Genomic DNA, 26,876 nt, shown 5'->3' on the forward strand with positions numbered 1-26,876 from the left:
TCAGGAATGATGGGAGTTGCAATCTAACATCTGGATGCTACCACACTGGCTATCCCTGTTCTAGGCACACATCTCAACAATAGGAGGCTTGATACAATGGTATATTTTCAATTTAACAATTTGCTGTTTCTTTCATGGTATAATTGGAAATAAGCTAAAAGCTTGTGTATGGAGCAGGATGTAGAACAGCTCCGGTGGGCTCAAAGATTAACTTGCAAAATCCACCACACCAATTCCATGCTTGGCGCATCCCTACTGTTCCAAACTTGGGTACACAGCAGCATGTTAGTCACTTTCAACCAATGCCCTGCTGTGTCTCATCTTGGTGTATCCAGCTGGTGTCTAATCCCATCCAGGACTCCACCCAGATAGGAGCAGATTTATGCAAGCAAGGCTGGGGAAAACAGGCACTTAGATCTTGAACTAGTAGCTGCATGGGAGGACCTCAGCAGAAAGTCAATGCCCTTACAGTGTCATCATGCTGCTATTATTCCAAGCATGTTTGTGTGAAGGGGGAGGGGGTATGCTCTTGCCAACAGCTAAAAACTAACATATACAATGATGTCTCAGTAATTTTGGCATGAGAATTAAATTGCTTTTATTTTGTAGCTAACTAGCACATTCCAAAATATACATTACCTATTTCATAATGAACTCCACAATAATATCTTGAAGATTAACATTTACAGTATGACACATAATGCAAAAGACTAGTGACACCAATCTGCAAATTCTTCCAAAAATAATAATAAAATAATAATAATAAATCTTCAAAGGCTGCTTCATGACAATGGAACTTCTATTAGTATTTTTGAAATATTACTCTAGAGAAAAAGAAACATATATTTGAGAATCTTGAGTATTCAAATCTGACAGAAGGGCCCAGTTTCATAGTTTTCTTTGCTCCAGGACAGCATACACTAGATGGAAAAGTAAAATAACTTTAATTTTTGAATAAGTTTAAAGTGCTCAATTACTAATCTCCCTATCCACAATAACGTGGTATTAGAAGACTGGCTGTGACATTTTTACTACATGAGCTTGACGCTGATTTCCTGCAACACTGACTCTAAACATGGGTACATAATAAATTACCACAACTGTGATGGACTGACTAGAAACCATTGCTGTATATTCAATCAATCTCTGATTAAGCACAAAGCATGAACTGGAACAAGGTCAATATTTGCCCAAAAGTAATTGTGTATTATAAATCATTTACATTAGCATTTGATCTGAAACTATGAGGTGCTGTAAGAACTAAAGACAGTTTCAGGGTAACTCCGCAATTACCGTCAAACTATTTCCCAGACACTAACACACAACATAGCAATGAAAAACACTTGATACAAGTGATTTATATGCAGGAGCTCCGGCAAGTTAAACAGAACCATAGCTGCCCTCAAAATTATAGCAGTCCCCCTACCAAAGGCAGGAGAGAAAGATCAAAAAGAAAAAAATTGACTCAGCAGTCATATCTCATGTCTATAGCTTCGTCCAAGTTCTTATCATCGTTTGTACTGGCAGCTAAAAACGTTGCTACTGGTGACCCTGTCATATTAATTACACTGGTACTTGTGCTGGCATTGCGCACAGCAATGCTTGTCACATTAATGCCCAAGGTAAGCCTAGTCTGCTCCAAAGCCTTTTCTGGCACTGCAAATGCCTCCAGTTTCTTCTCCCCATTAGCCATATATGAATTTTGGCAGCCACGGCATATGCAGTCTAAGCAAGCTTTACGGTTCGAGTAACAAGGACAGCGTTGGCCACGACATGTAAGAACACTTGGATTTTGGGTGGCTCGACCACATTTGCACCCCTTCTTTTCCTGTGGCTTTTTGTACACCGTTTTCGTTAGACCGCCTGGCACATGACTGCTAGCTCTTGATTTTTTCAGCATTCCTGTTTTGGATTTCGGATGGGGTTTCTTGGCGGTGTGGTCTAGAGTCTTTTTCATGCCTTTGTTTGCTAAGAGTACAGTTTTGCCTATCTTAGGAGCGGTGCCTCCATTTGGTACAGCTGCTACAGGCTGCAAAGACATCTTTGTATCCTGTTTCACTGTTACCGGGGCTGAGGCTCCCAACGTTGGGCCACGAAGGATGCTGGAAATTGGAAGAGGCTGAACCTTTTCACTGTCACTTTCGGAACGCGATCGCTTTCTATTTAATTTTACCGCCTTCGGTGTCGCAGCTGTACATGAAATCCCGTAAGGTGAAGCACCCATTGACACGAACATGCTATGGCTAGGTGGTGGAGGACAAAGCTGCAAAAAAGGGCCGTTGGATATATTGGTTTCCAAGCTGTGTTGCAGATTAGGACCACAGACCTCTGCGTTGGAGTCCAAGCTCCGTAGCACTTCCTCAACACTAAGTAGGAGAGAATCACCAGGTTTGGTGTCTTTGCTGAAACTGCAAGTATCACTGCTTACCGCACACAAGTCACTAGGAGAAACTGCATCACAGATAGGCTGAAGACTGCTGGAAATAGCTTCAGTTTTTACATACTGTCCAGGGTGAAGATTGCTAGAAATATTGTCACTTTTTAAGCACTGGCCAGGTTGAAGATTGCTAGAATTATCGTCAGTTTCTATGCACTGTGCAGGGCTACATACATCAATTGTATTTGCATGTTCAGGAGAAGGAATATTTGCTCCAGTTTTATCTACTGACAGCCCATTGCAATTGGGCAACCCATTAATAGTGGAGCCTTTCACATCAGACTCATATGTGCTTTCAGGAACAGAAGAACGGCATGCTGGAGGCTCATTAGCATGCTCTGAGGTTGAAGGTGATGGGGAATGTGTGATACACACTGCAACGGCTTCATCAGATGTTTCTTCTGTATCTTCATGGAGTGCAGCGCCATCTTTAAGCAAAGTCAATAGATCTGGAGAAGTCTCAGCAGCTTTTTTAATATCCCGTGCTAGTGGTGTTTGTGTAATGTACTCACATAGTTTTTTATAGCAATTCACTAGAATGCTTAACTGTTTATTTTCTTCAAACTGCTCATAGTCCTTGCACCAACTACACGATGGTTTCATCATCATCTTCTGGCCTTTACAGGTTTTGCATACATAATGCTGGCATGTGGAATTGGTGGGTGCAATTGGATCTTGCAGCAGATTTCCTAAAATGAAAAAAAGTATTTTAAAAACTCAGATCTGTCACCAAACAAATATTCTCACTCTCAGCCATATTCACTTGGTTTTGTTACAATTAAAGCAAAGCTCAGGAGATTCTATACTTCTGCAATCATTGACAAATATTTGCTCATATTACAGAATTCTTGCAACCATCAGCAAATGACTGATCAAATCCCGCTCCTCCCATGTGTTCTCTGGTAGTTGCACCAAACTAGTGCTTACTAGAGTAGTATAAGCCCTTGAAAAATGCCCTGCACTTTTTTGGGCAAGGCATAGTAAATTCTTTGGCGTAAATTCAGCAAGGTGGCACAACTCTTTTAATATACAGTACTTATACCTTGGCAGCAGAAATGTACTGCCCCTGCTGGAGAACTGGAGGTTTTTTGAATTAAGAATTTCACTGACTTTCACCAATCCTATTTTCAAATGGGAAAGGAAATACACAACATTGAGTCACAAGTAAGAAAAGAAGAACAGAGGGCTACTTCCCACATTAGTTTTGTCAACAGAGATTAACAATTAGGTGAAAAACCATGTATTCCTTAATGTTCAAAAGGTGGCAAATTAGTGGGGTAGTTTTCATATATTTTTATCACTTTTTTCAAACATCAATTATAAAAATAACACAAAGAATACAATGTCTGTCCATCACCACTTGCACATCTTCCTTCACTCACTACCTTGCAGCTCAAAAAACCAGGAGACGGGAAGAGATTACCGCACCCATCTGAAAAGCTATCAGATGTATCGGCTTTTCAATACTTTCAACATGTCAACCAAAAGATACCTGCACCCGCTATTCAATACTTTAGCTATAGTTGTAATATAAAGCTGAAACGTTCTCATAAATTCTTCACATGGAGCACATGGGAGTGCAGTCCCAACATGCAAGGCTGGTCTAGCTTATGAGAGTTCCAACGGGTCCACAAGAAATGGACAGAAAGTTGGAAGGGGCAGAAATCACACAAACAGTGAAGGATGAACTGTTGCTCTTTCTCCACTTAGTGGCTAAGTTCCACAGTTTGTCTCTCTTCTAACCGTATCCTAGGGATACGTAGCAGGCAACTAAGAAGAGAGGTAAAAGGCAGAGGAGAGGAGAGGAGAGGAGAGAGAGAAAGAGCCAGCAGTATCTACCTTCAAAAAGAAATTACCATCCCCTCTAATGTTGCTCTCTGCCTCTTGGCAGGGAATCCTCCAGTAAAGAGCTCACATGTTGACAAGTATAATGTATATCTAGGCAATTAATGTTAAACAAACAATAAGAAATAGCAGTCATCTGAGTAAAATGATAAAAGATGCTTGAAAATGGTCTGTGTGTATCACACACACACAAACACAGATAGATATAAAGAACTTGACTGTGCAAGTCAAAGGACCTGAAACCCTTCCTCAGAAAATACTACAGAGAAAATACTACAGAGGCAGTTACCTATTCTGTATTAAAGAAAGGAAGAAAAATAAACAATAAATGAATCTGCAAGTTATTAAAATGAGAAGAGCTTGAAATAAAAGAAGCAGCAGGCTAAGAAAAATCGCAAGTATACACACAAAAGTCAATTAGGGACAATTCAGTCTCCAGCTACATCCTCCCCTCCTGTGCACACACAGCTTGAACATGTGCATTTCTGCACACAGGAACAGACGATCATCCACTATGTTATTAATTTAAGGGGAAACAGTACATTTACTAAATGCCAACAGTAAGTCGAGCAATATAATTATTAAAGAAAGCAGGCTTATTAGCAGCTTGCAATGCCTGAGCACAATCTCCATCCCAGTTTACTACATTTATAAAAGTATAACCACCACAAAAGTAGTAGAGATTTGGTGAACAAAGATACAGATAAGCTCTATACCTATTCTAAGAGCATAAATGAGCTGGAAGCAATCTTAGGCAATACTACTATTAATGACTCACTGAATTACAAACAACAAAACCCTGCTAATTGAGAGTTGAAATTTTAATGAAGGCAAATCAACTCTCAATTTAAAACACTTATGGGCAACCTGTGGACCACATGTTGACATCATGAATCTTCTTCGGTTGTTATTTAACCAAATTTGCTGCTACCACAGCCAATATAACCTCCAAATTTGCCATGATTACCCCAACCAAATATCCACTGAATTTAACTGCCCACTGCCTTTATTTAATCCAGCACTATTTCCTGCTGCCAACCAGAGTGCATGTGGTAGAATGTCTACATCAAGGTAGTCCAATTTTTCATACCAAGTCAGTTGCTGTGCACGGGGGTGGGAAAGGCAAAAAAATGTACACCCACCCCTGCCCTCATGCTGCCTTCCCTTAGCCAGCTAAGCAAGGCTTTCGGAAGGAGACACAAGGCTCTGGCAGGGTCCTAGAACCCCATACCTCCTTCCCAAAGCTCGGAAAGTGAAAACTAAGCTTTGGGAAGGAGGCAGGTGTACTCTATGACCCTGTCAGAGCCCTTGCGTCTCCTTCCCAAAGCCCAGTGCCTCCTTACCCAGCTTTTGAAAGGCAGTGGGGAGTTTTTTCTGGGGGTGGGGTTATCAAATGTTGTTGAGGGCTGCCAATAAAAGGTTTGAGGGTCACATGAGGCCCTCATGCCATGGGTTGGACCGCCCTGGTCTACATGGTGGTCTACCAAACACACACTATGGTCAGACATTGCAGCTGACTCAAGATCCCAACAGTTATGAGGACGAACTAGGGAGCTGCGCCACATTGTAGTTCCCCAGTGGGTGCTTACAGTGGGTGCTGCTCCATCATGCATCCCACAAAGATAATCTGGTCTAGGAACATGTGCAGAGGAGGGCGACCAAGATGAACAAGCCTTATGAAGAACAGATGAGGGAGCTGGGTACATTTAGCCTGGAAAAAGGAGGTTGAGAGGAGATAAGATAGCTATCTTCAAATAACTAAAGGGCTGCACATGACGGATGGAGCAAATGCCCACAAGAGGTGGATATAGTGTTGGATCAATCCATCAACCTTTGATGGATGATTTAGAAGGATTGGGTCCGGCATCACTTTCGCTGCGTGTGTGTGCCAGTATTCATACTCAGCAGAGTTACATCTCAATGCATCTCCTTCCTTGGAAGTATCTTCGGGGTTGAAGGTACAAACAGTAGGAAATAAACACTCAAGGATGCCATAAAGTTTCAGTCAAGTGTAGAAGTTTACTTGATTGGCATAAAAGCATATTGGTAGCTGTGGTCAAGACATGCTTAGAGTCCAAGACTCTCTCTGCTTCTCTCACCAAAAGACGCAAGCAAGAGACTCACAGCAAGTTACAACAAGTTACACAGAACCACTGTGATCAGTACTTGCTGTCATACTGCACATATCCAAAGAACAGTTCCCGCAGAAAATATCCTTGCATAGACAAAACAATCTCAGCCTTCTGCTACTTCTTGAAACAACTTACCTGTTACTGGAACAAATGATTCTCTCTTTCACACACAGAATAGTCAACATATGGGCGCCCCTTCCTTGACATTTTTAAAGCAGAGGTTGGCTGATCATCTGCCAGGTATGATTTAGTCATGTATGACTCCACTAGATGACCTTCAGGTCCCTTCCAACTCTACGATTCTATGTCACAACATCAATTAGCCAGCTTCAAAGGAAAGAAACACGAGTGCACACTAACCGTGCTCCCAATTCTTTATTTTCTGCCTTTGCAGTCCGGCTTGAACTCAAGCCAGGTTGCAAAGGAAGACCCCTTTGCAAGCATGGATTGGCTACATTGGGACGTTCAATTAGAAACTTTTTCATTCAGTTGATTCCTGCAAAGTTTGCTGCCCATGCCAATTACTGCTTATAGTTGCAGCCTCCCTCAGTGTACTTTAGGACTCCTGATTGTCCCCTTGTCTTTACTTTCCCTACACCTGCTGTCAGTTAGGCGTGGTTTTCAGGAAATGGCCTCACAACCAATAGCAACTCTGCTAGGTCTAATTTGGCTACTAGGTTGGAGGTTCCCCATCCCTTAACCTGACCTAAAGGTAAAGGTAAAGGTACCCCTGACCATTAGGTCCAGTCGCAGACGACTGGGGTTGCGGTGCTCATTTCGCTCTATAGGCCAAGGGAGCCAGCGTTTATCCGCAGAAAGCTTCCCGGTCATGTGACCAGCATGACTAAGCCACTTCTGGTGAACCAGAGCACCCCACAGAAACACCATTTACCTTCCCGCCGGAGCGGTACCCATTTATCTACTTGCACTTGACATGCTTTTGAACTAGCAGTTGGGCAGGAGCTGAGACCAAACAACGGGAGCTCACCCCATCACAGGGATTCGAACTGCCAACCTTCTGATCGGCAAGCCCTAGGCTCTGTGTTTTAGACCACAGCGCCACCCGCATCCCTGACCTAACCTGACCTAAAAGCAGACTGAAGGTAGTTAATGACGTGCTAAATTTTGTTTCAGTGCATTGTATCAAAGTTAAGTTGGAACTTTAATAAAAAGCTGAAAGCATATAAATCAAGTGAGGACACCAGACTCTTTCTGACCCAAAACATACTTTTCTCAGGACCTTCCTCAGAGGAACTGTGAGCATAGCAGCATTCCACTCAAAGAGGAGAAAGGGATTTGAGACTGCCATCACTATGACCTGAACACTTATACATACTGAGGAGCTGACTTGCGAGAGAATTCCAAAAAAGGGTAGCAGGAGAGGAACTACCGGGTAATGGAAAGTGAGGAAGTGAGAGGAATGGAGCTGGCAACTGTTAAGGAAAAGCAGTCTTAAAACCGGTAGTAAGATTCAGTGCAGGAAAATCACATTTAGTATCAAGCATCTCCTAAAAATATATACTATATAGTTTTCAATGCAGATTCTAATTCTAGTTGTAAAAATTGTAAAAATGATCCTTATTCTGGTTATAAAATTTGAGTCCTGAATAAGAGCATTTTACAAAATTGAGACTGGAAAAGGTGAAGTTGGAAAGAAATATGAGAGCCGCAAGTCTAGCAGACAGGGAAAGTGAAGATTTGGGAGTAAGGGTAGGCACCCTTCAGACTTGCCTTATCAGCAAAAGATACACACTTAGAACTAAAATATTCTAAGTTCAAGTTTGTTTTGAGTACCAAAACTGAATTCAGCTCACAATCCTTCTGTGCAATAATTGATTCTAATTATCCCACCACTAGATTTTTCTTAATTTCAGCAGTATATTTTGGGGGGTCATTTTGCTGTTGCCATTGTTAAATGACCGAGTCAGAAATCCTTACCAATCTACTGTGTCATCCAAATACATGTATTTTACAGTAGATCTGGATTTACCTTCTGCCTACTCTGCCAGTACAGAAATCCCCCTCTCAATTGCTGCTCAAGGGACTATTTTGTTTTGAAGCCTTTGGCAGACACTGACCAACCATGCAATAAAAGATGGATTTTCCTCTAAAACTACAGGAGCTTGTATTTTTTAAAAAAATACAATATTGATGGAAAATATCGCACCATATCTTACATCACATGAAACAAAAGGAAAGCTACCTATTATGCATGCAATCCTCCTAATTGCTCATACAGTATTGTTTTCTTTTAGCTTGAAGTTTTACAGATTCCAGGCTTTGTTAAACTGATACCAATGTGAGAACATCAACTTCCTCAAACAGCACTTTAAAACTTCTCTAGAGCACTGAACTTTCCTCCATTTGCCCCATTTGATTGAAAGAGACCCACCAGTAAACCCCCTTGTGCAGGATAATGTGACATTATGAAGTTATAGCCCTGCTGCAACTAACACAATGGATTTTGCAGCAAGATTGAACTGCCATGTTTGCCATGTATATATAATGTGTAACAATTGATGCTGCATCACCACAAAACTGTCACTGTTGCAACTATGACACTGAAAGGTTAATAAACAAGGGAATAGCAGTCACTAGGTTAATTAGGATCCTCCCCACTGTCTGGTCACATTTCCACTCATAGAAAAAAAAAGGTGTCATATCTACTACACTCAATGAACAGCCATTGACACAAATCTGACACTTCCCTCCTCTCACACATTGCAGCACAGGATTCCAACCAGTTCATTTAGCAACCACAACACAGAACCAGCAGTGTATGAGCTGCATGAGATCTGGGGATTAAGATGCCCAACATGTGCCTACATCACTCTGCCCTTGCACATATAATATGCAGTAGATTAGGAGGGTTATGGTGCAGTTCCACATAGGTCATATTACGCTGAACCCTAGAATATATTTTAGGCAATTGTCTCTAATCTTCCACTCTGTGCAAAAGTTTTTTTTAGTCACCAATTGAAGCAAATTCTCAAGAACAAAATAAGTACACCACTGGTCTTTTTTATGTGATCACAGATTAACCATGTATTCACTAAGAAACAAAACTATGTTCATATGCTGCAAATCAGGCAGCTGACACACTGGTCCTGTTCACATGTCACAATAAACAGTTAAATCATGGCTTATTGTGAACAGTAAGCTAAGAACAAACCTTAGCTTTTATTTGTGTCTTATTTGGAGAGACACAAACCATGAATTCTTGTTCACATCTAATCTAATCTAATCTAAACCTTGTGGTTTGTTTCTGCAGCAGGGTTTCCATTGTTGCATTGGATCTCTCTGTTGTGCAACACTGAATGCAGCCTCATAATTCCAAATATAAAATATTGCTCTTTGAGTGTAAAAAAATAAGTTCTCTCCCCTACAGGATGACATAGTTGTACCAAATGACAAACAAAACTGTTCATTTCACTGAAAGGAGCACACTCTTTGATTCTGTTTTATTAAAATTTACATACTGCTTAATCAATGTGTGTTTCTGTAACAATAATAGCCTTTGAAATTTGGTTCTAACATGCCATCAATTCCATTCACCTTACATTTTAAACTGTATCCAAATCTCCATGACATACCATGCATCCTAGACAGAGACCTAAGGATTAGCATTTCCTGAACCCATGTTTGAGGTGGTGATTTGCAAAAGAAGAGTCATTACTTCATCTTGGACTTTGTTCAGTACCAGGTTAACTATCATAAAAATATTGTTTGTGTATGAACAGTCATTGTAAACTAGGGAAGAGCTGGTATTCAACACATTTTTTACCAATCAGTCCCAAGCAGAGGGTCTTCTCAGTAGTGGTGCCCTCCCTATGTAACGCCGTCCCATCAGATGTCAAGGAGATAAATAACTATGCAACTTTTAGAAGATACCCGAAAGCAGCCCTGTATTGGGAGGTTTGATGTCTTATTATGTTTTTTATGTGTTGGAAGCCACCCACAGTGGCTGAGGCAACCCAGTCAGATGGGTGAGGTTTAAATAATAAAATTATTATTATTAAGCAATTATGGCTACGCTATCATACAAATTATCAGTTCTTCCACTTCTAAGAATTATGTGTAATTGAATTTCATTAATAAAAATCAATGTATTTCCATTTACCGGTACTACTAGAATGTCCAGCTCCAACACAAATATCTTTTCCTTACTAGTGTTTCCAACTTAATTACTTTGAAGCCATTTGGAACAAAAGGGAATGTGTTAACAGACTTGAAAAAGGAGACACCTGGGAACTTTCTTATTGGCAGCAGGCCCAGTCCCAGTGGCAACTCACTTGGGGTCCCTTCCAATTCTACAACTCTTATTATTCTAGGAGAACCACAGCACCTCAAATTGTTATTCATATGTCCTATAGCAAAGGTAAGGTCAGGACGCTCCAGCCTATGGGGCAAATGTGTCCCCTCAGTCCCATCTATCAGGTCCTCAATCCTGACCCTTTGCCACTCGCATGGACTAGAAGGAATAACATGACATAAAAACATGGAAGCTATGTTTAACATAGTGAGCCTTACTGAAAGTATATAGCAGTTGAAACAGCCCTTTTAAAGCAACCACAATAAAAGGAGGCCACATAGGATTTCGACCAACTGTGAAAGTTAAACTTGATCCTGTCAACAACATCAAACAGAATGTTCATATTGATTCCAAAATTGAAGCATTTAAAGTTTAGTGAGCAATCCTACAGTAGATAGGGAATAATATTTACTTTCAGAAAAGACCACAGAGCATTTGGTTTACAATGGAAAAAGTAATTTTCTAAAACCAAATTCAAGGCAGCTGATTCTGCATCAAGCAATGGAGTAACAGAACCTAAGTAAATCAAAATACACTATGTATTCCATTCAGGGGCAGAGCTACCTGCCCCAGCACCCAGAGCAGCGCAGGGGCGGGGCTAGTCACCCACATGGCGAGCATCCCTAGCCACCCGCTGCCTGTGCAGAGACCGTGGGGGCGCCACTAGCCACCCACCGAGAGAGTGTGGGGGCGCTGCTAGCCGCCCATGTGGAGAACGTGGGGGGTCGCTCGTTGCCCAAGCGGTGAGCGTCCCTAGTGGTTTGCCACCCGCGCAGCGAGCATGGGGGGGTGGCACAGTGATGTCACCCACCCTCATGGCTGACACCTGGTACATACCACCCGCCCCACACCCGCCTTCCTCCACCAATGATTCCAGTCAGGATTATTGCTAACCTACATTGGTCTGAGTCTTGTGCTTTTATATTCGTTTCCAGTAGGCTTGTGCCAGCAAGAGCACCTGAACCAAAAAAAAACAAAAGCTGGATGTCTAGAAGAGTTTTTCTTGCTCTCAGATCAATTCCTCTTTGCTCTCTGGCATCTACCAAAAGTTTAAACATGCCCCTCCCCCTCCCATTTGACTGGTTACTCTCCCTTCCCTTCTTAGGCTATCCACAAAATGATGGAACAGTGAACTGTGGTGGATGTGCTTCTGTGGAACATAAAAGTAAGTGTGTCAAGGAAAAGTGACAATGCAAGTAGAAAGAGGGACATGGGGCACACCATGAAGACCACAAAAATAAGGCTCCATGGCAAGAATCATTGTGATTTTTACAAGATATGCCCTACTGGAGAACTAGATAGCTCAATTGGTTAGAGCATGATGCCAAGGTTGCAGGTTCGAGCCCCATATGAGACTACTGCATATTCCTGCATTGCAGAGTATTACGACTAGATGATCCTCAGGGTCCCTTCCAACTCTACGATTCTATATTCCACGCAACACTGATTCTATGATTCTATGTTGGCATCTGTCTGTCACAAAAGACAATGGAGTATGACTCCAGGATGAAGTCAAACCATTGCATTAGCAGCACTGAAGTGACCTCCCCAGGCACAAGTCTGGGCAGTGTGTATGGAGGTCCTGGGCTGCCCAGACGACAAGACCCCCATCTAGGCCTCACTGATGTGGTCAAAGAAAAGAAAAGCAATACGTTTGACACCAGCTTGGCTGCAGGAGTTGCCAGAAGGAGGCATACAAGACACCATCCAACTGTCTTATTAGAGACACCACTATGGATTTGTGTATGGTTTACTTCTTAGCCTTTTCTTCTCCCAAATATATCCCTATGAAACATCATTAAATTACAGTCGATATTGGTTTCTACTGATTGCACTGTAAAAACCAATGCTTGCCAGAGCTACCATGGGACATGGATTTGTTATGAAGATCTCCATTTTGTACCATGGTGGCAGTGACAAGCATTGGATCTGTGTAGGCATGTGTAGGCCCTTCTTCATGTGCCTCCGCCACAAGAGGTCTGGAGGGTGGCAACACAAGAATGGGCCTTTTTTCCAGTGGTTCCCTGTTTGTGGAATGCTCTCCCCAGTGAGGTTCACCTGGCACCATTATACACCTTTAGGCACCAGGCAAAAACACTCCTCTTTAACCAGCCTTTGACTGATTTGTATCCAATGCCCTTTTAAAATGTGTACGGGGGGTGTTGGATTGTTTTTGTTTTGATTATGTATTTTGTGTTCTTATATTGTGATTTTATCTTGTGAACCACTCTGACACCTGTAGATATATATACAGATTTTAATAATAGTAACATTTTTATAGATCAATCAATGGAGACATATATCATCCATCATTTGATGGTGTCTTAGGGGAGGTTCCATATAAAAATCATGAAAATACAAGAGGATCTGTTTTTAATCCAATTTCTACGTTTTCTCTTTTTCCATGCCCCACAGCAGCTATTTTGAGACAGGTGCCCACAAAATTCTCTCAGGATTCCACATACCCACAAGTCCAAAAGGTTGAGGATCACTGACCCATGTGCTAGCTTTGCCAGATTTTCTCACCAATGTATCTGTTGTGTCAAATGCCAGCACTACCACAAGGTTGAATCAGTTGCCTCAGGTACAAAGAGATCCATGGACATAATGAAAAGGACAGGTATTTAACCATATAGGGTGAAATCCAACATAGCATTATGGCAATCATTCTGCCAGTGCAATAATTTCTGCTCATGCAACAAAATGTCCCCCCCCCCTCCTCCCAGCGCACAACCTTTAAACCTGCTCTAAGTGTTCCAACCCCCTGGAGCAAAGTTGGGGGGGGCAGGGATTGCCACTACACAAGCATAAATCCTTGCACTGACAGGACAGGTTAGTAGAAAATCACCCATATTATTTATTCCCCTTTCACAACAGAGTTTAACACAGAACTTATGTTAAACTTTGTTTAATTCAATGTAAACCAATGGCTTTAATAGAATGCTTGATCATAGCAATAAGAAATGGATGTGTGGACTCAGTTTTGGGAATGACAAGTTATGCACTGCAGAGGACTATGAGCTACCTGAATTCTCTGCCTGAGATGCCAAGGTGCCTTGAGTCAGCTCCACTCACTTATTTACTGTAGATGAACTTCAGAAGTTATATATATTTTTTAAAAATAATACCTTCAATGTAATTGATAATTTTTTAAAGGAATGTGTGAATGAAGAGCTAAGGACCTGACACACAGTCTAAAATTTGTTCCCTCTTGCAAAAAGCAATCCCAGTCTCTCACAAACTCTGTTCTAAATAGTTGGAAGTTAAAATATTTAACCTATTTCTGCTAATTTTAAGATGCAATGACCACAAGATATCAGTACATTAATCAAGAGTGATTACAGAATATGTTACAATGTCCCTATGCAATTTAAGACTGTTTACATTTTTCTAAGTCTGTACTCCTATGCTCAACCTTACAATGCAGGTTGTTCAATAGTACTTTGGTTAGAGTGTTTCTACACATGAAGTTCTGTTATCCAACTACCAAAACAAACTGAACACCATCAGTACAGGGATGACCTTACCCCTCCTTCCCAGTATACAACACCTTCCCTCAAACTCAAACTCTACTGCCTTGTTCACCAACTCTGAGTAAACAAACAAACAAACCCGTGTTGCAAAATGTGAATCAGCAATATCAAAAGCAACACAATGACCAGAAACAAATACAATATGAAAAACTTTATGAAATGATTCAAAACATCAAAACTAACAAACTGAAGTCTCTGGATGTCTCTGAAAGTCCTTACAAGCTGTGAAGCTTTGTATAATCAGCAAATGTCCAATTCTGATTTGGACATTTGCTGATTTCATAAAGTTTTTCATATTGTATTTGTTTCTGGTCATCGTGTTGCTTTTGATACTGCTTGTTCACCAACTCAGCAAACATTATATATATATCACTTCAAATGTGTTGTTACACAAAGCAAACACACATTACATAATAAAAAAAAATCCTTCCAGTAGCACATTAGAGACCAACTAAGTTTGTTATTGGTATGTGCTTTCATGTGCATGCACACTTCTTCAGATACACCTGTAACTACACATTACATATTTAGCTTCCAAATGCGCTACTGCCAAAACTTTTAACTTCACAGAGTAACAGACCTACTATACACATATGCCTCAGTCTAAACTTATGGCACACTAAAAGTGTTAGCCTTATATCCTATGCACACTTACTTGGGAGTAAAGGTAAAGGGACCCCTGACCATTAGGTCCAGTCATGTCCGACTCTGGGATTGTAGCACTCATCTTGCGTTAATGATGGAGGGAGCCGGCGTACAGCTTCCGGGTCATGTGGCCAGCATAACAAAGCCGCTTCTGGCGAACCAGAGCAGCACACGGAAACGCCATTTACCTTCCCACCGGAGTGGTACCTATTTATCTACTTGCACTTCGTGCTTTCGAACTGCTGGGTTGGCAGGAGCAGGGACCCAGCAACGGGAGTACTTGGGAGTACAGGACCATAATAAAGCAAATCAACATAGGCTATTCCGCTTGGGCGAACAGGCAAAGTATGGAACCCAATTAGGAAGAGTTATAAAAAGATTATAAAGTTTTCAGAAGCCCATCTCGTCCACAGAGCGGCAAAGAAGGGACATGTGAATCAGGTTCTTATTGTTGTCTGTGTTCCTCTCCCTCCCGGGGTGTCCCTGTCATTTACAGCATTTATTCAAGGAGCCGACAAGCCCAATCCCCGGTCAGTTTCAAGGAGGACGGGCTGCGGGGGGAGGACTTTCACAACTTTCGGGAGGGAAGAGCGAGTCGCCCTGCGGGGCGCGCGCGCCTCTCCGCTGCCAGGCGAGGTTTACCCGAAAAGGCGGCGGAGGCTTTGCTCCCTGCCCATTTCCAGTGGGTGTAGCGAGTGAGGCGAGATCGAGCCAAAGGGACGGACGACGGAGGGAGGGAAAAGGAGGGTGCCGGCTCGCCCGCGGCCCAGAACAATAGAAAGCGCCTCACTCACCGCACACACAGCAAGAGAGCGACTGCCGGAAGTAGGGCAGCAGCTTGCCGATTTCGGCCAGGCACTGCGGGTCCTCTCCGGGGCCGTAGTTGAGCACCAGGCGACTGGCGGAGATGTACAAGGCTGTAGCATTCACCGGGTTCATCGCAGACGCTGAGGCCGACGGCTCCGGGCTGAGAAGAAAGCGCGGCTCCGCGCCCGGGCAGGGCAGGCCGAGGGGCGGCTGCGCTCCTAGCCCCGCATCGAAGCGCCGTCAGAGCCAGGGCCGGAGCCGGGGCCTGCTCCTCCTCCTCCTCCCCGCCGCCACCTCCCCTTGCCTGCCCTCCCCCGCCGCAGCTCCTCTTCGCGCCGAGCGGCGGCGGCGGCCCAGGCGACTACTCCAGGCGGCCGGCCATGCCGGCCTTGCTCGCTCGCCCTCCCGGGGCGCCTCAGGCGGAGGGGAGGCCCCGCATGCGGGGGAGGGGCCGAGGCAGGATCCGCGAACCCAGCGCGCAGGGCGACGGCCCGGGCCCGGCTCTGGTAGGGGCGGGGGGGGGGAGGCGCCTCCGCCCGGAGTTTCAGCGCCGCCGCATCACCGCGCGGCTCCCAGGGCCTCCTCCGCGGGGCCAACGGCTTCGCTACTCCCGGCCGTTCTCGGCGTAAGAACCATCCACCGCACCCCCCCAGCCCCAACGTCAATAGCAACCGTTAGATCCAACCGTCACTGCGTAGCCATCACCGCGGCCGCCTGGGTTCGCCACTGCGCATGCGCAGCCATTCCCCCTCTCTATCTCTCTCCCTCTCTCAGCACACCCACCCCCTTCGCGTCTCGTCGGGCGCCCGAGCCGTATTTCCCAAGCGAGCTGGGCGGGGCTCGGGAGGCGCTGAGCGAGCCCGACCAAGGCCCAGTGTCTTCCTTAAAGCCGGTTAGCCGTACCGCTGCCCCTGGGAGAGACGCGGCGCTCGGGAACGTAATCCTCTCACCATTACCAAAACAACGCTAAGCGGCCCTGCACGCTCCTTACGCCAGGCCTTTGCGAAGCTTCCTCGGCAAACGCAGAACCTGTTTTGAATCTCGGCGCTCAAACTGGGACGTGCGAAGGACGGCTAGGGAAGTCTCTGAGCCACCACAGAGTGTTGTTGGCCCGTCGCCGCTGCGAAACACGCAGGCAGACGCGGCCTCCCTGGTTGGGCTCGTTCTTTTAGTAAGTAAAGGCACTGCCGGAATAACCAGATTGGCCTTCTCTAAGTAACCCAAAACAACCTTGCACGGTTAATAAATACTATACTCTCTAAGGAAAAACATAAAAAAGTTGCAGTCCTGCAATGATCCGGTGCACGTTCACTCAGAAGTTCGTTCCGCTGAGTTTTAGGGGATTTACTCGCAAGTAACTGAAAAGCCATACACGTGTACTTACAGTTGGTCAACACCTTTATTAAAAGGTAAAGGGACCCCTGACCATTAGGTCCAGTCGCAGACGACTCTGGGGTTGCAGTGCTCATCTCGCTTTACTGGCCGAGGGAGCTGGCTTACAGCTTCCCTGGTCATGTGGCCAGCATGACAGCCGTTTCTGGCAAACCAGAGCAGCCAAACAAAATCCCACAAAATTGTGGCAAGCTTCGAATCTCCCTAAACTATTAAATTATTCAATTTGTCGCGCAAAGCAGAAAAACAGGAGGAGGGGAAATAAAAGTTAAAAAATCTGGCCAAGATCAGTTTGGATTATTGTTTTTAATTTTAGAATATGGTAATCACTTTTTTGGACACAATCCAGTCTACCATAGTCACCACCCATCTGCAGAATATTCCCATAGATGCAGTAGAATCAGATTGCCATAGATGAATGGAATGCTATGTGAAGGCAATAGATTTTAAAGTGTTATGAACTGCCCTGGAATCCATTTTGAAGGGTAGCATATCAATATAATAGATTCAATAGGAGGACTGTGCATTTCCAAAATTGCCAGCCAGCCAGTTGTTTATCTCCCCTCAATATCAATTGTACTGCTCATTGAGTGGAGAAAATCAATCAATCAACACTTATTGGCATATATAAAATAAAAACAAAAACATACAAACCACCTGTATATATAATAACTCAACAACATACAAGACAAAAAGGAAAGGAGAAGAAAATAAGGAATCCTCAGAAGTCATTGTTAGATAGGCCAGATGTACTGGCTTTAATTTCATAGATCCTATTCAAATAATGAGCCATAACTCTAGTGAGTTCAGGGGAGTCATCCCTCAGCAGAAGCTGGACTGCAAGTTGTTTGTTGCGGAGGGCCCTGAGCCACATAAAGGATATTGATGGGCCAAAATCAAAAATGTTAGAGAGGGCAATCCAGTATCATGTGGTCCATAGAGTCCAACACTTTCTGACCACAAGGGCTGAGTCTGTTCTGGTAGAGGATGCCTTTGAGCCTTCCGAATAGCACGGAAGACGGAAAGGCATTTAAGCGGGCCAGCATAAATACTCTACGATATAATGGTGTAACAAAATCATAGAAGTAGTTAGGCATCAGTACATGATGCAGCGGCAGCCCTAGAAAGGCAGGAGAGCATACTGAGGGCTGAGAAGGGTGGAGTTTTTGGAATTCATTATCTAACAACCTCTGCTTAATAAGTGCAAAAATATGTGATTCCTCAAATGACAAGAGGCAATCCACTGAAAAGTCTAGTTGCCTAAGTTTAAAGATAATATCAGAGAACCAAATAAAGTTATGTTTTATCTTTTAGTAGACAGGATAGTAAGCTTTCTGGTTCTGTGTTAAAATGGATTTTCAACCAGTATTTAAAAGTGATGATCCAACCTCTCGTTTCAAGAAGGTGCTGGCCCAATTCTGCACAGATAGCCAGATATGGAACACATTTTGGAACTCCTATAATTTGCCGAAAGAAGGATGCTTGGACTCCCTCAACTTTGTTACTAAAGTTGGTTATCTTACTAAAGTTGGTTAAAGATTTCTTCTGAGTGTAGCATTGGCCCACAAATGGATTGGCAATAGATTTCAGTCAGTGGGTTTTATGAGTTTAATCAACTTCTCCATCATATCTTGAACACATATTCCAGGAAGGCAATATACCAGTACCTCCTGAGATGATATATCAGGTCTGCACACAACTGCTTCTGACCCATTACTTGGTGGACTTAGAAGTTTTGCTGGCTACATATAACTTGTGCTATAACCTGTGTTGCTCAGTATATGCAGATTGTCTGACAGAGTAATAACCCTATCCTGCTGCTCCATTTGATCCTTGCCTGTCCTGGTTATGAAGTGAAAATGGTGAGAATCTTGGGGGAAAGTGAGCATATCATATTGGAATATATGATAGCAAGGGATGTAAAAACAGCATAGTCAGATATATACACTAGACTCTTGGAAAAATCAGTATCAAAAAGCTCAATATCAAAAATTGATATCAAAAAAGTTGGATAGGAGCAATGACTAAGAATTCTGAAGGTGTTCCAGAGGGATGACAAATTTTGAAGGGATGTTCAATAAGTATTCTAATGGAAGGGAAAATTGGAGACATCTAATGATGCCTATGTAACTGTATAGGCCTACAGGGAGTTCTCTGATGAGCTGAGACCAAAAACACACACAAAAAAACCCACCATGTATAGGGGATGAAAGGAACATTTAATCAAGGATGAATAGCCTGAACCTGTAAGGATGATGTCAGATATTGTATGTCATGCCCTGGCTTGGTTTCCTTGTCATTGGAATATAAAACGGGGAATTTAGAGAAGGAGATGGAATTGCCCTCCGGGCCAACCCTAGATGTTCCTATTAAGGCAGAAGCACGTATGCAAAAAGAGCCCACTGAGTAACTCCCAGTCTGAGGAGGTCATCTTGGCCGATCTTTTTCTGCAGGCCCAGATTATAGATCCTGAGCTTTCACAGCCATTGCCCACCCTAGACAACCATTAGCAGGACTGGCAGCAATAGCAGCAGAAGATATGTTATATGCTTATGATAATACTTTAATCTCTAGTTAATTATGCCTGTTTGAATGCTCATTTTATATGTGACTTGCTTTAGTAATATTTTCTTTTGAAATGTTTCAGATTTTTTGGGGTCAAGTTTTCCATGTCTATTATTATTATTATTATTATTATTATTATTACCCTGCCCATCTGGTAGGGTTTCCCCAGCCACTCTAGGCGGCTTACACGTTTAAGTGTGCAGTCTGTAATGGGCCTCCTTTGTAATGTTTTATTTTGAATGTAAACTTTATATTTTACTTTCTTCAGTTATGTTTTATTCTGGATTGTTTTTGTTTATTTTCCATAATTATGTTTATTTTCCATAATTTTAAACAAATTGTCACCAAATTAATACAAATTCAATACAAATTTAAAAACTAACTCCCCCCCCCCAAAAGGCCCCTCTATTTTCCACCCTCCTTTGCTGCTCCCAATAAAATAACTTTTCCAACTATTATTTCAAAATACATTCATCCCTTCTCCCTACACATCACCTGTTCAATTACCAATTTCTGCTATGGCTTTTATACATTGTTATAACCTGTCCTCAAAATAGTTGAGAGGAGTAAATCTTCCATCTATCTATAATAGTCGTTCATCAATTTTCAAACATTTCCTTCCAATACCTCTTGAGTAACACTTTGTCTGAGAAAAACAGATACTGCTTCCTCCCAGACAACATACACACATTCCTCCCTAACATGGCCTAACATTGCTGCCTGACATCTGTCCCCAGTCATCAACAACTCCGCTACATGGGTGTGGCATGCAGAAGGTGAAAATGAAACCCCTAGATTTTTTTTGGTATAAATATATAATAAACATTCTCCCCCTCTAACACTGCCAATCTCCCAGTGTCACCCATCCTCCACATTTCACCAAATTTAATCCTCAATTTTATATACAACCATCTTATTAATAAACAATCACAATCCATATCACTTCTGTCTGAAAGTTTAAAAAGCCATCAAGATGGTATACATGGTGGTCCATCCTGTTCCTTTCACTGTTCTTTTTTCCAACTTCAAGCTTCAAGGGGGGTGGGCTGATGTAATCTCAACAAAATCCAGATCTCCTCTCCATCCTCCCCGCTAAACTAATAAATCTTCCTGCAGTCCATCCTGCCGATCCTCAGTTCCATTACATCCAACTCCACAGTTTATTTTCTTCTCAGTGCTTAACAAACAGTCAATCCAGTTGTTACCAATCTTTTCTTATTTACTATTTTCATTTCACAATATGAAGTTCCAAGGGGTGCTGAAAATCCCTCAAAAGTCCCTCAAGGTTGTTACTCTCCATCGTTCAGGCAAAGTCCTTAGTTATAAAATAAATCCACTGCGAAGAGGTATCTTTAAAGTCCACTCGTCCTGAAAACTTTGAATTCCATTGCTTTAGATCCCCCCCCAAAAGACTTAAAATATTGCCTCCCCTCCCCTCCTTCCACCGTTCAAGCAAAGCAGAAATTTGTTGTTGTTGTTCAGTCATTCAGTCGTGTCCGACTCTTTGTGACCCCATGGACCAGAGCACGCCAGGCACGCCTGTCTTTCACTGCCTCCCACAGTTTGGTCAGACTCATGTTGGTAGCCTCGAGAACACTGTCCAACCATCTCGTCTTCTGTCATCCCCTTCTCCTTGTGCCCTCAATCTTTCCCAGCATCAGGGTCTTTTCCAGGGAGTCTTCTCTTCTCATGAGGTGGCCAAAGTATTGAAGCCTCAGCTTCAGGATCAATCCTTCCAGTGAGCACTCAGGGCTGATTTCCTTCAGAATGGATAAGTTTGATCTTCTTGCAGTCCATGGGACTCTGAAGAGTCTCCCCCAGCACCATAATTCAAAAGCATCAATTCTTCGGCAATCAGCCTTCTTTATAGTCCAGCTCTCACTTCCATACATCACTACTGGGAAAACCACGGCTTTAACTATACGGACCTTTGTTGGCAAGGTGAAGTCTCTGCTTTTTAAGATGCTGTCTAGGTTTGTCATTGCTTTTCTCCCAAGAAGCAGGCATCTTCTAATTTTGTGACTGCTGTCACCATCTGCAGTGATCATGGAACCCAATAAAGTACCGTATTTTTCGCTCCATAGGACGCTTCGGACCATATGGCGCACCTCGTTTTTAGAGGAGGAAACAAGGGAAAAAATTTTTTTTCTGGTTTTCCTCCTCTAAAACCCATGTTGTTTTTTTTTGAGAATCAGCTCAAAGTTTTACAGCTTTTTTTTGCAAAGGATCAGTTCAGATTTGTGCAGCTTTTGCAAAGGGGGAAAAGCATTGCTTATAAAACAGTAAGCACCAGTGCAGACCAGTAAGCACCAGTAGAAGCCAGTACGCACCAACAAGTAATAGGAAGCAAAAGGAAAGCAAACCAGTACAAACCAGTAAGCACCAGTACAAACCAGTACAGACCAGTAAGCACCAGTAGAAACCAGTACGCACCAGCAAGCAAGAGGAAGCAAGAGGAACACAAACCAGTAGAAACCAGTAAGCACCAGTACAAACCAGTACAGACCAGTAAGCACCAGTACAAACCAGTACGCACCAGCAAGCAAGAGGAAGCAAGAGGAATACAAACCAGTATAAACCAGTAAGCACCAGTACAAACCAGTACGCACCAGCAAGCAATAGGAAGCAAGAGGAACACAAACCAGTAGAAACCAGTAAGCACCAGTACAAACCAGTACAGACCAGTAAGCACCAGTACAAACCAGTATGCACCAGCAAGCAATAGGAAGCAAGAGGAACACGAAACCAGTAAGCACCAGTACAAACCAGTACAGACCAGTAAGCACCAGTACAAACCAGTACGCACCAGCAAGCAATAGGAAGCAAGAGGAACACGAACCAGTATAAACCAGTAAGCACCAGTACAAACCAGTAAGCACCAGTAGAAACCAGTATGCACCAGCAAGCAATAGGAAGCAAGAGGAACACAAACCAGTATAAACCAGTAAGCACCAGTACAAACCAGTACAGACCAGTAAGCACCAGCAGGTAATAGGAAGCAAGAGGAAAGTAAACCAGTACAAACCAGTGAGCACCAGTACAGACCAGTACAGACCAGTAAGCACCAGCAAGTAATAGAAAGTAAGAGGAAAGCAAACCAGTACAAACCAGTAAGCACCAGTAGGTAATAGGAAGCAAGAAGAAAGCAAACCAGTAAGCATCAGCAAGTAATAGAAAGCAAGAGGAAAAGTAACAGAAAGCCCCAAATGGCTGAAAAACTCAATTTCCCAGGATCCTCAGCCCTTGCAAAGGAACTACTATGCAAGGGGCCTGGGCGGGGCAGGAAGGGAGCTAGCTCCCTTATCTCCCTCCCCGATCTCCTGCAATCAGCTGTTGAGCAGGTTCTTTTCAACACTCTCCCCCCCTCTTGTTAGCCTTTAGCTCTTTCTAAAACAGAAAAAGCAGGATCTGCCTTTCCTCCCTGGGCAATTTGGCTCCAGGGACCATGCATTCGCTCCATAAGACGCACAGACATTTCCCCTTACTTTTCAGGAGGAAAAAAGTGTGTCTTATGGAGCAAAAAATAAAATCTCTCACTGCCTCCATTTCTTCCCCTTCTATTTGCCAGGTGGTGATGGGACCAGTGGCCATGATCTTAGTTTTTTTGATGTTGAGCTTCAGACCATATTTTGCGCTCTCCTCTTTCACCCTCATTAAAAGGTTCTTTAATTCCTCCTCACTTAGCGTCTTTCATTCTTTCCAAACCTTTCTAAACAGATTTTATCCTCCAGCATAAATCAGGAACTTTTCAGGGGGGTGCCTCGTGTCCAAATTCAAAGGTGTTCCACAGCTTACCATGGTAGCTTGCTTGGGCTGTCCTTGGACAGAGCCATTGAGCCCAGTGCCCTTACCTTTTTGTCTGGGAGACAGAAATTTCCATCCCCGCTCACAAAAAAGGATGACTGTGGGTCGTGCCCTTTCAATACCCTCAAAAGGTTAGGGGAGACATGCCCCTTACCCCCATTAATCTCCGTCTGGGACCCCTCCTGGGTGTCAGAGCACCGGGTTCACTGCAAAACAGGAAGTCTTATTCTGGATTCTTTTATTTGATGTTTTAATGTGTTGCAAACCACTCTGAGATTTTTTATTAAAAATATAAAGTGGAATAGATGATGATGATAATGTTTCCTCCTCTGACTTGAAGAACTCCAGCTTGGAAGCCTAGTAGAAGTCCGTCAGAGGTGACAACTGCTAAAGCAGACTGGACCCCTTTAAATTAGGAGGTTTCTTTCACAGAAGGCAGAGCTAACTACTCAAAGCTGCAGCTCTTATTTAAGGTTCAGTCTGAGGTTGACTGATACTGAAACGAAATTTGAGTTATGCTCTAGTGGAGTCTCCAGCCTGAACCATGCATAGAACTGTCCAGGGAGCTGTTAAATCCTGAAGTCTACCCCACCCTGCCCATACCTAAACTCTTACCTTGGGTCACAAACTCTATAAAACTGAGGTTGTTCTTGTTACAGAACCATTTTTAGTCCAATTGTGTGTGAAGGAAGCCCCCTGGCAGCAGAGAATTACCGGTAGGTGTGCTGCAAGCATAAATTGCACAACTGATGGTGGAGAATACAGCCCTGCATGGCCAGCTCCAGGCAGCCCATACTGCTGCCACCTCTAGTCCAAGCCAAATACCTTCTAGGGGGAAGTGTCTCATTAGCCTCCCAGACAAATTTGTTGAGAACCCAATGAATGTTTCTTAGCTTTTTGGTCCAATTGCCTTCCAGCTGATGGATTTTCTGGCAGACCAAATGGAAACCTGTTTTGCCTGCCATATGTGTTGGAGCCTTGCCTGCTTCCTTAATGATTATGCCACCTTCCTTGTGGAATTTAAATGGGCATTTGAAGAGCCACATCAGAAAGATACACCCAGTTGGTGGATCTGCCCTTTATGCCAGGGAATTGAGTTTGTGCTTGACTGTGTCAAGTACTGCCCAGCACCTATAGTAGAATGAGGCAGCCCCCACTGATCAATTTCAGGAGGGCCTGGGGGATCGCATTCAGGATGAATTTACTTAGACTGATGTACCTACACACAGCAGTGAGTTGGGGGTCACAGCAATCTCTTTCTGAGTAGTTGACTATTGCTGTGTCATGGGTAGTGTATGTGGGGGGTTTATACCATTGTTATTGGGGTGTTGTGAAGTGTGTGTTGTGGTACAGGTATGTTTGCTTTTGGTTTCTGCAGTTATTGTGTTGTTGACCTGCTGAGTGTACATAGGATCTTAGTCCAGGTATAGTGGCAAAGGGTCAGACTGTTATACTTTTGAAGAATCTGTTAGTGTTTTTAAGAAAGCAAGTCTCAGTTCAGTGGAACTTACTCTCAAGTAAGTGTACCTAGGATTGCAGTCTTGAATGTGTGATTTCTCCTTAGCCCAAAGCACACTGGAAATAAAAATTATTATTGTAAATTGTTGTGCACACACACAAGTTTGTTGCTGCTTATTATACCAGGTGGTTGCCCTTTGGTTTCTCAAATTGCAAGAAAATTAATGTAACTGAATGTATTTAGATAACAAAAGTTGCAGAAGAGGGCAACATTGTGAGAGTGCAATCCCAAACCCTAGGTACATCACATCCTAACCTCTCCCAGCTGGTCTATCACTCACACCCCACCCACAAGTCAAACTGGCTTTAAACCAGTATAAATTATTTACCTTAGTGCATCTACTTATGCCAGCTGCTAGTTTAAATTAAGCTAGCACAAGCTATACCAGTGTAGAGGGCAAAGGGGGGGTATATTAAGGGTGGGAATGGATGTGCTGGGGAATGTGAGAGGGGTAAACAGAGTTATGCTACATCCTAACTCAGTTAATTCACTGGTCCTGCTCCAGAGCTCAGTGACACTAAATTCAAACTTTCACTCCACTACCAACCCCAACCCTGGCCAGAAGCCAGTAGGACACAGCTAAAATTTCACAAGATACATGCCAGTATCTGCCTTATTAGTATTGTTCTGCTAGTTGGCAATATTTATTTATTTGAGGCATTTTTAACTCTGCTGTCAGTTGGAATTGATCCCAGAATAGGTAAAGGTAAAGGTACCCCTGACCATTAGGTCCAGTCGCGGATGACTCGGGTTGCGGCGCTCATCTCGCTCTATAGGCCAAGGGAGCCAGCGTTTGTCTTCAGATAGCTTCCGGATCGTGTGGCCAGCATGACTAAGCGGCTTCTGGTGAACCAGAGCAGTGCACGGAAATGCCGTTTACCTTCCCGCCGGAGCAGTACCTATTTATCTACTTGCACTTGATGTGCCTCAAGCTGCTAGGTGGGCAGAAGCTGGGACCGAACAACGGGAGCTCACCCCGTCACAGGAATTCGAACCCCTGACCTTCTGATTGGCAAGCCCTAGGCTCTGTGGTTTAGACCACAGTGCCACCCGCGTTGAAATTGATCCCAGAATAGCTTACAGATAAATAAAAACCAAGACAATCAGCTCTCAGGCAAGTGAAGAGGGGGGAAACCAACAAACTCAAGCATCAGTTTTTATTGTGGAATGGCTGCTGTTTGCCAATGGTAAAGGAAGAGCCAAAGATGGTTAGTCTTTGAGAAGAACCAGTGGAATAGCCCTGCTTCCCTTCTCTCCCTTTTCTGTAGGATGATGGTTCTAAAGAATGTATTAATCTATTTGCACTGAACTGTTTCTCTTGGAATAACCTCTCCAGATTAATCTTTCTGTGCTACAATACGGGCATACTGCTCCATCAGGTAAAAACAACATTCACTATTGTGCAAGTGGGCTCCCCCATCTTCTCACCTTGCTGCTGTAGGATGAATACATTCAGTGACAGTCAATTGTATCTATTTCACTGGCAGAGATACATTTCACCAACAATTTATACATTTCACCAACAATTTATAAGAGAAATCTCTCAGTTCAAGAATAAACCTCTCAAATGTTTTTTTTTTTAAAAAAACAAACAGCAAATAAACCAATTTGTTATGGCTCTATTGTATGGCAAGAGACTCCAGAGTTCCCAGCTCTTACCCAGGGTTCTGTTTTCTTGATATGAAAGTCGCTGGAGATAGTGATTTCTTCAGGATATGTCAGGATATATGGATTTATTTTACACATATATACAACCTGAACATAGGATGGAAGGGCTCACAGCAGTAACACTCCAATACATCTTGTTTCTCCTGCCTAAACCATGGTAAAGTCACTGGGTGTCTCCTCTCAGCATCAGCCCAATCTCACACACAAAACGGCACCC

General features: G+C 43.2%; 1 protein-coding gene across 1 annotated transcript; it reads right to left on the bottom strand.

Annotated features, from left to right (window-relative positions):
* Positions 1-532: 532 nt before the first annotated feature.
* Positions 533-15,984, bottom strand: MSL2 (MSL complex subunit 2). The gene is made up of 2 exons (XM_033150064.1): positions 15,699-15,984; positions 533-3,126 (listed from the first exon to the last, which is right to left on the bottom strand). The coding sequence occupies exons 1-2, from the start codon at positions 15,841-15,843 to the stop codon at positions 1,466-1,468; spliced, it is 1,806 nt and encodes a 601-aa protein (XP_033005955.1). The 5' UTR covers positions 15,844-15,984; the 3' UTR covers positions 533-1,465.
* Positions 15,985-26,876: the final 10,892 nt, after the last annotated feature.

This window comes from Lacerta agilis, chromosome 5, assembly GCF_009819535.1.
Source record: "Lacerta agilis isolate rLacAgi1 chromosome 5, rLacAgi1.pri, whole genome shotgun sequence".
NCBI classification, from domain to species: domain Eukaryota; kingdom Metazoa; phylum Chordata; class Lepidosauria; order Squamata; family Lacertidae; genus Lacerta; species Lacerta agilis.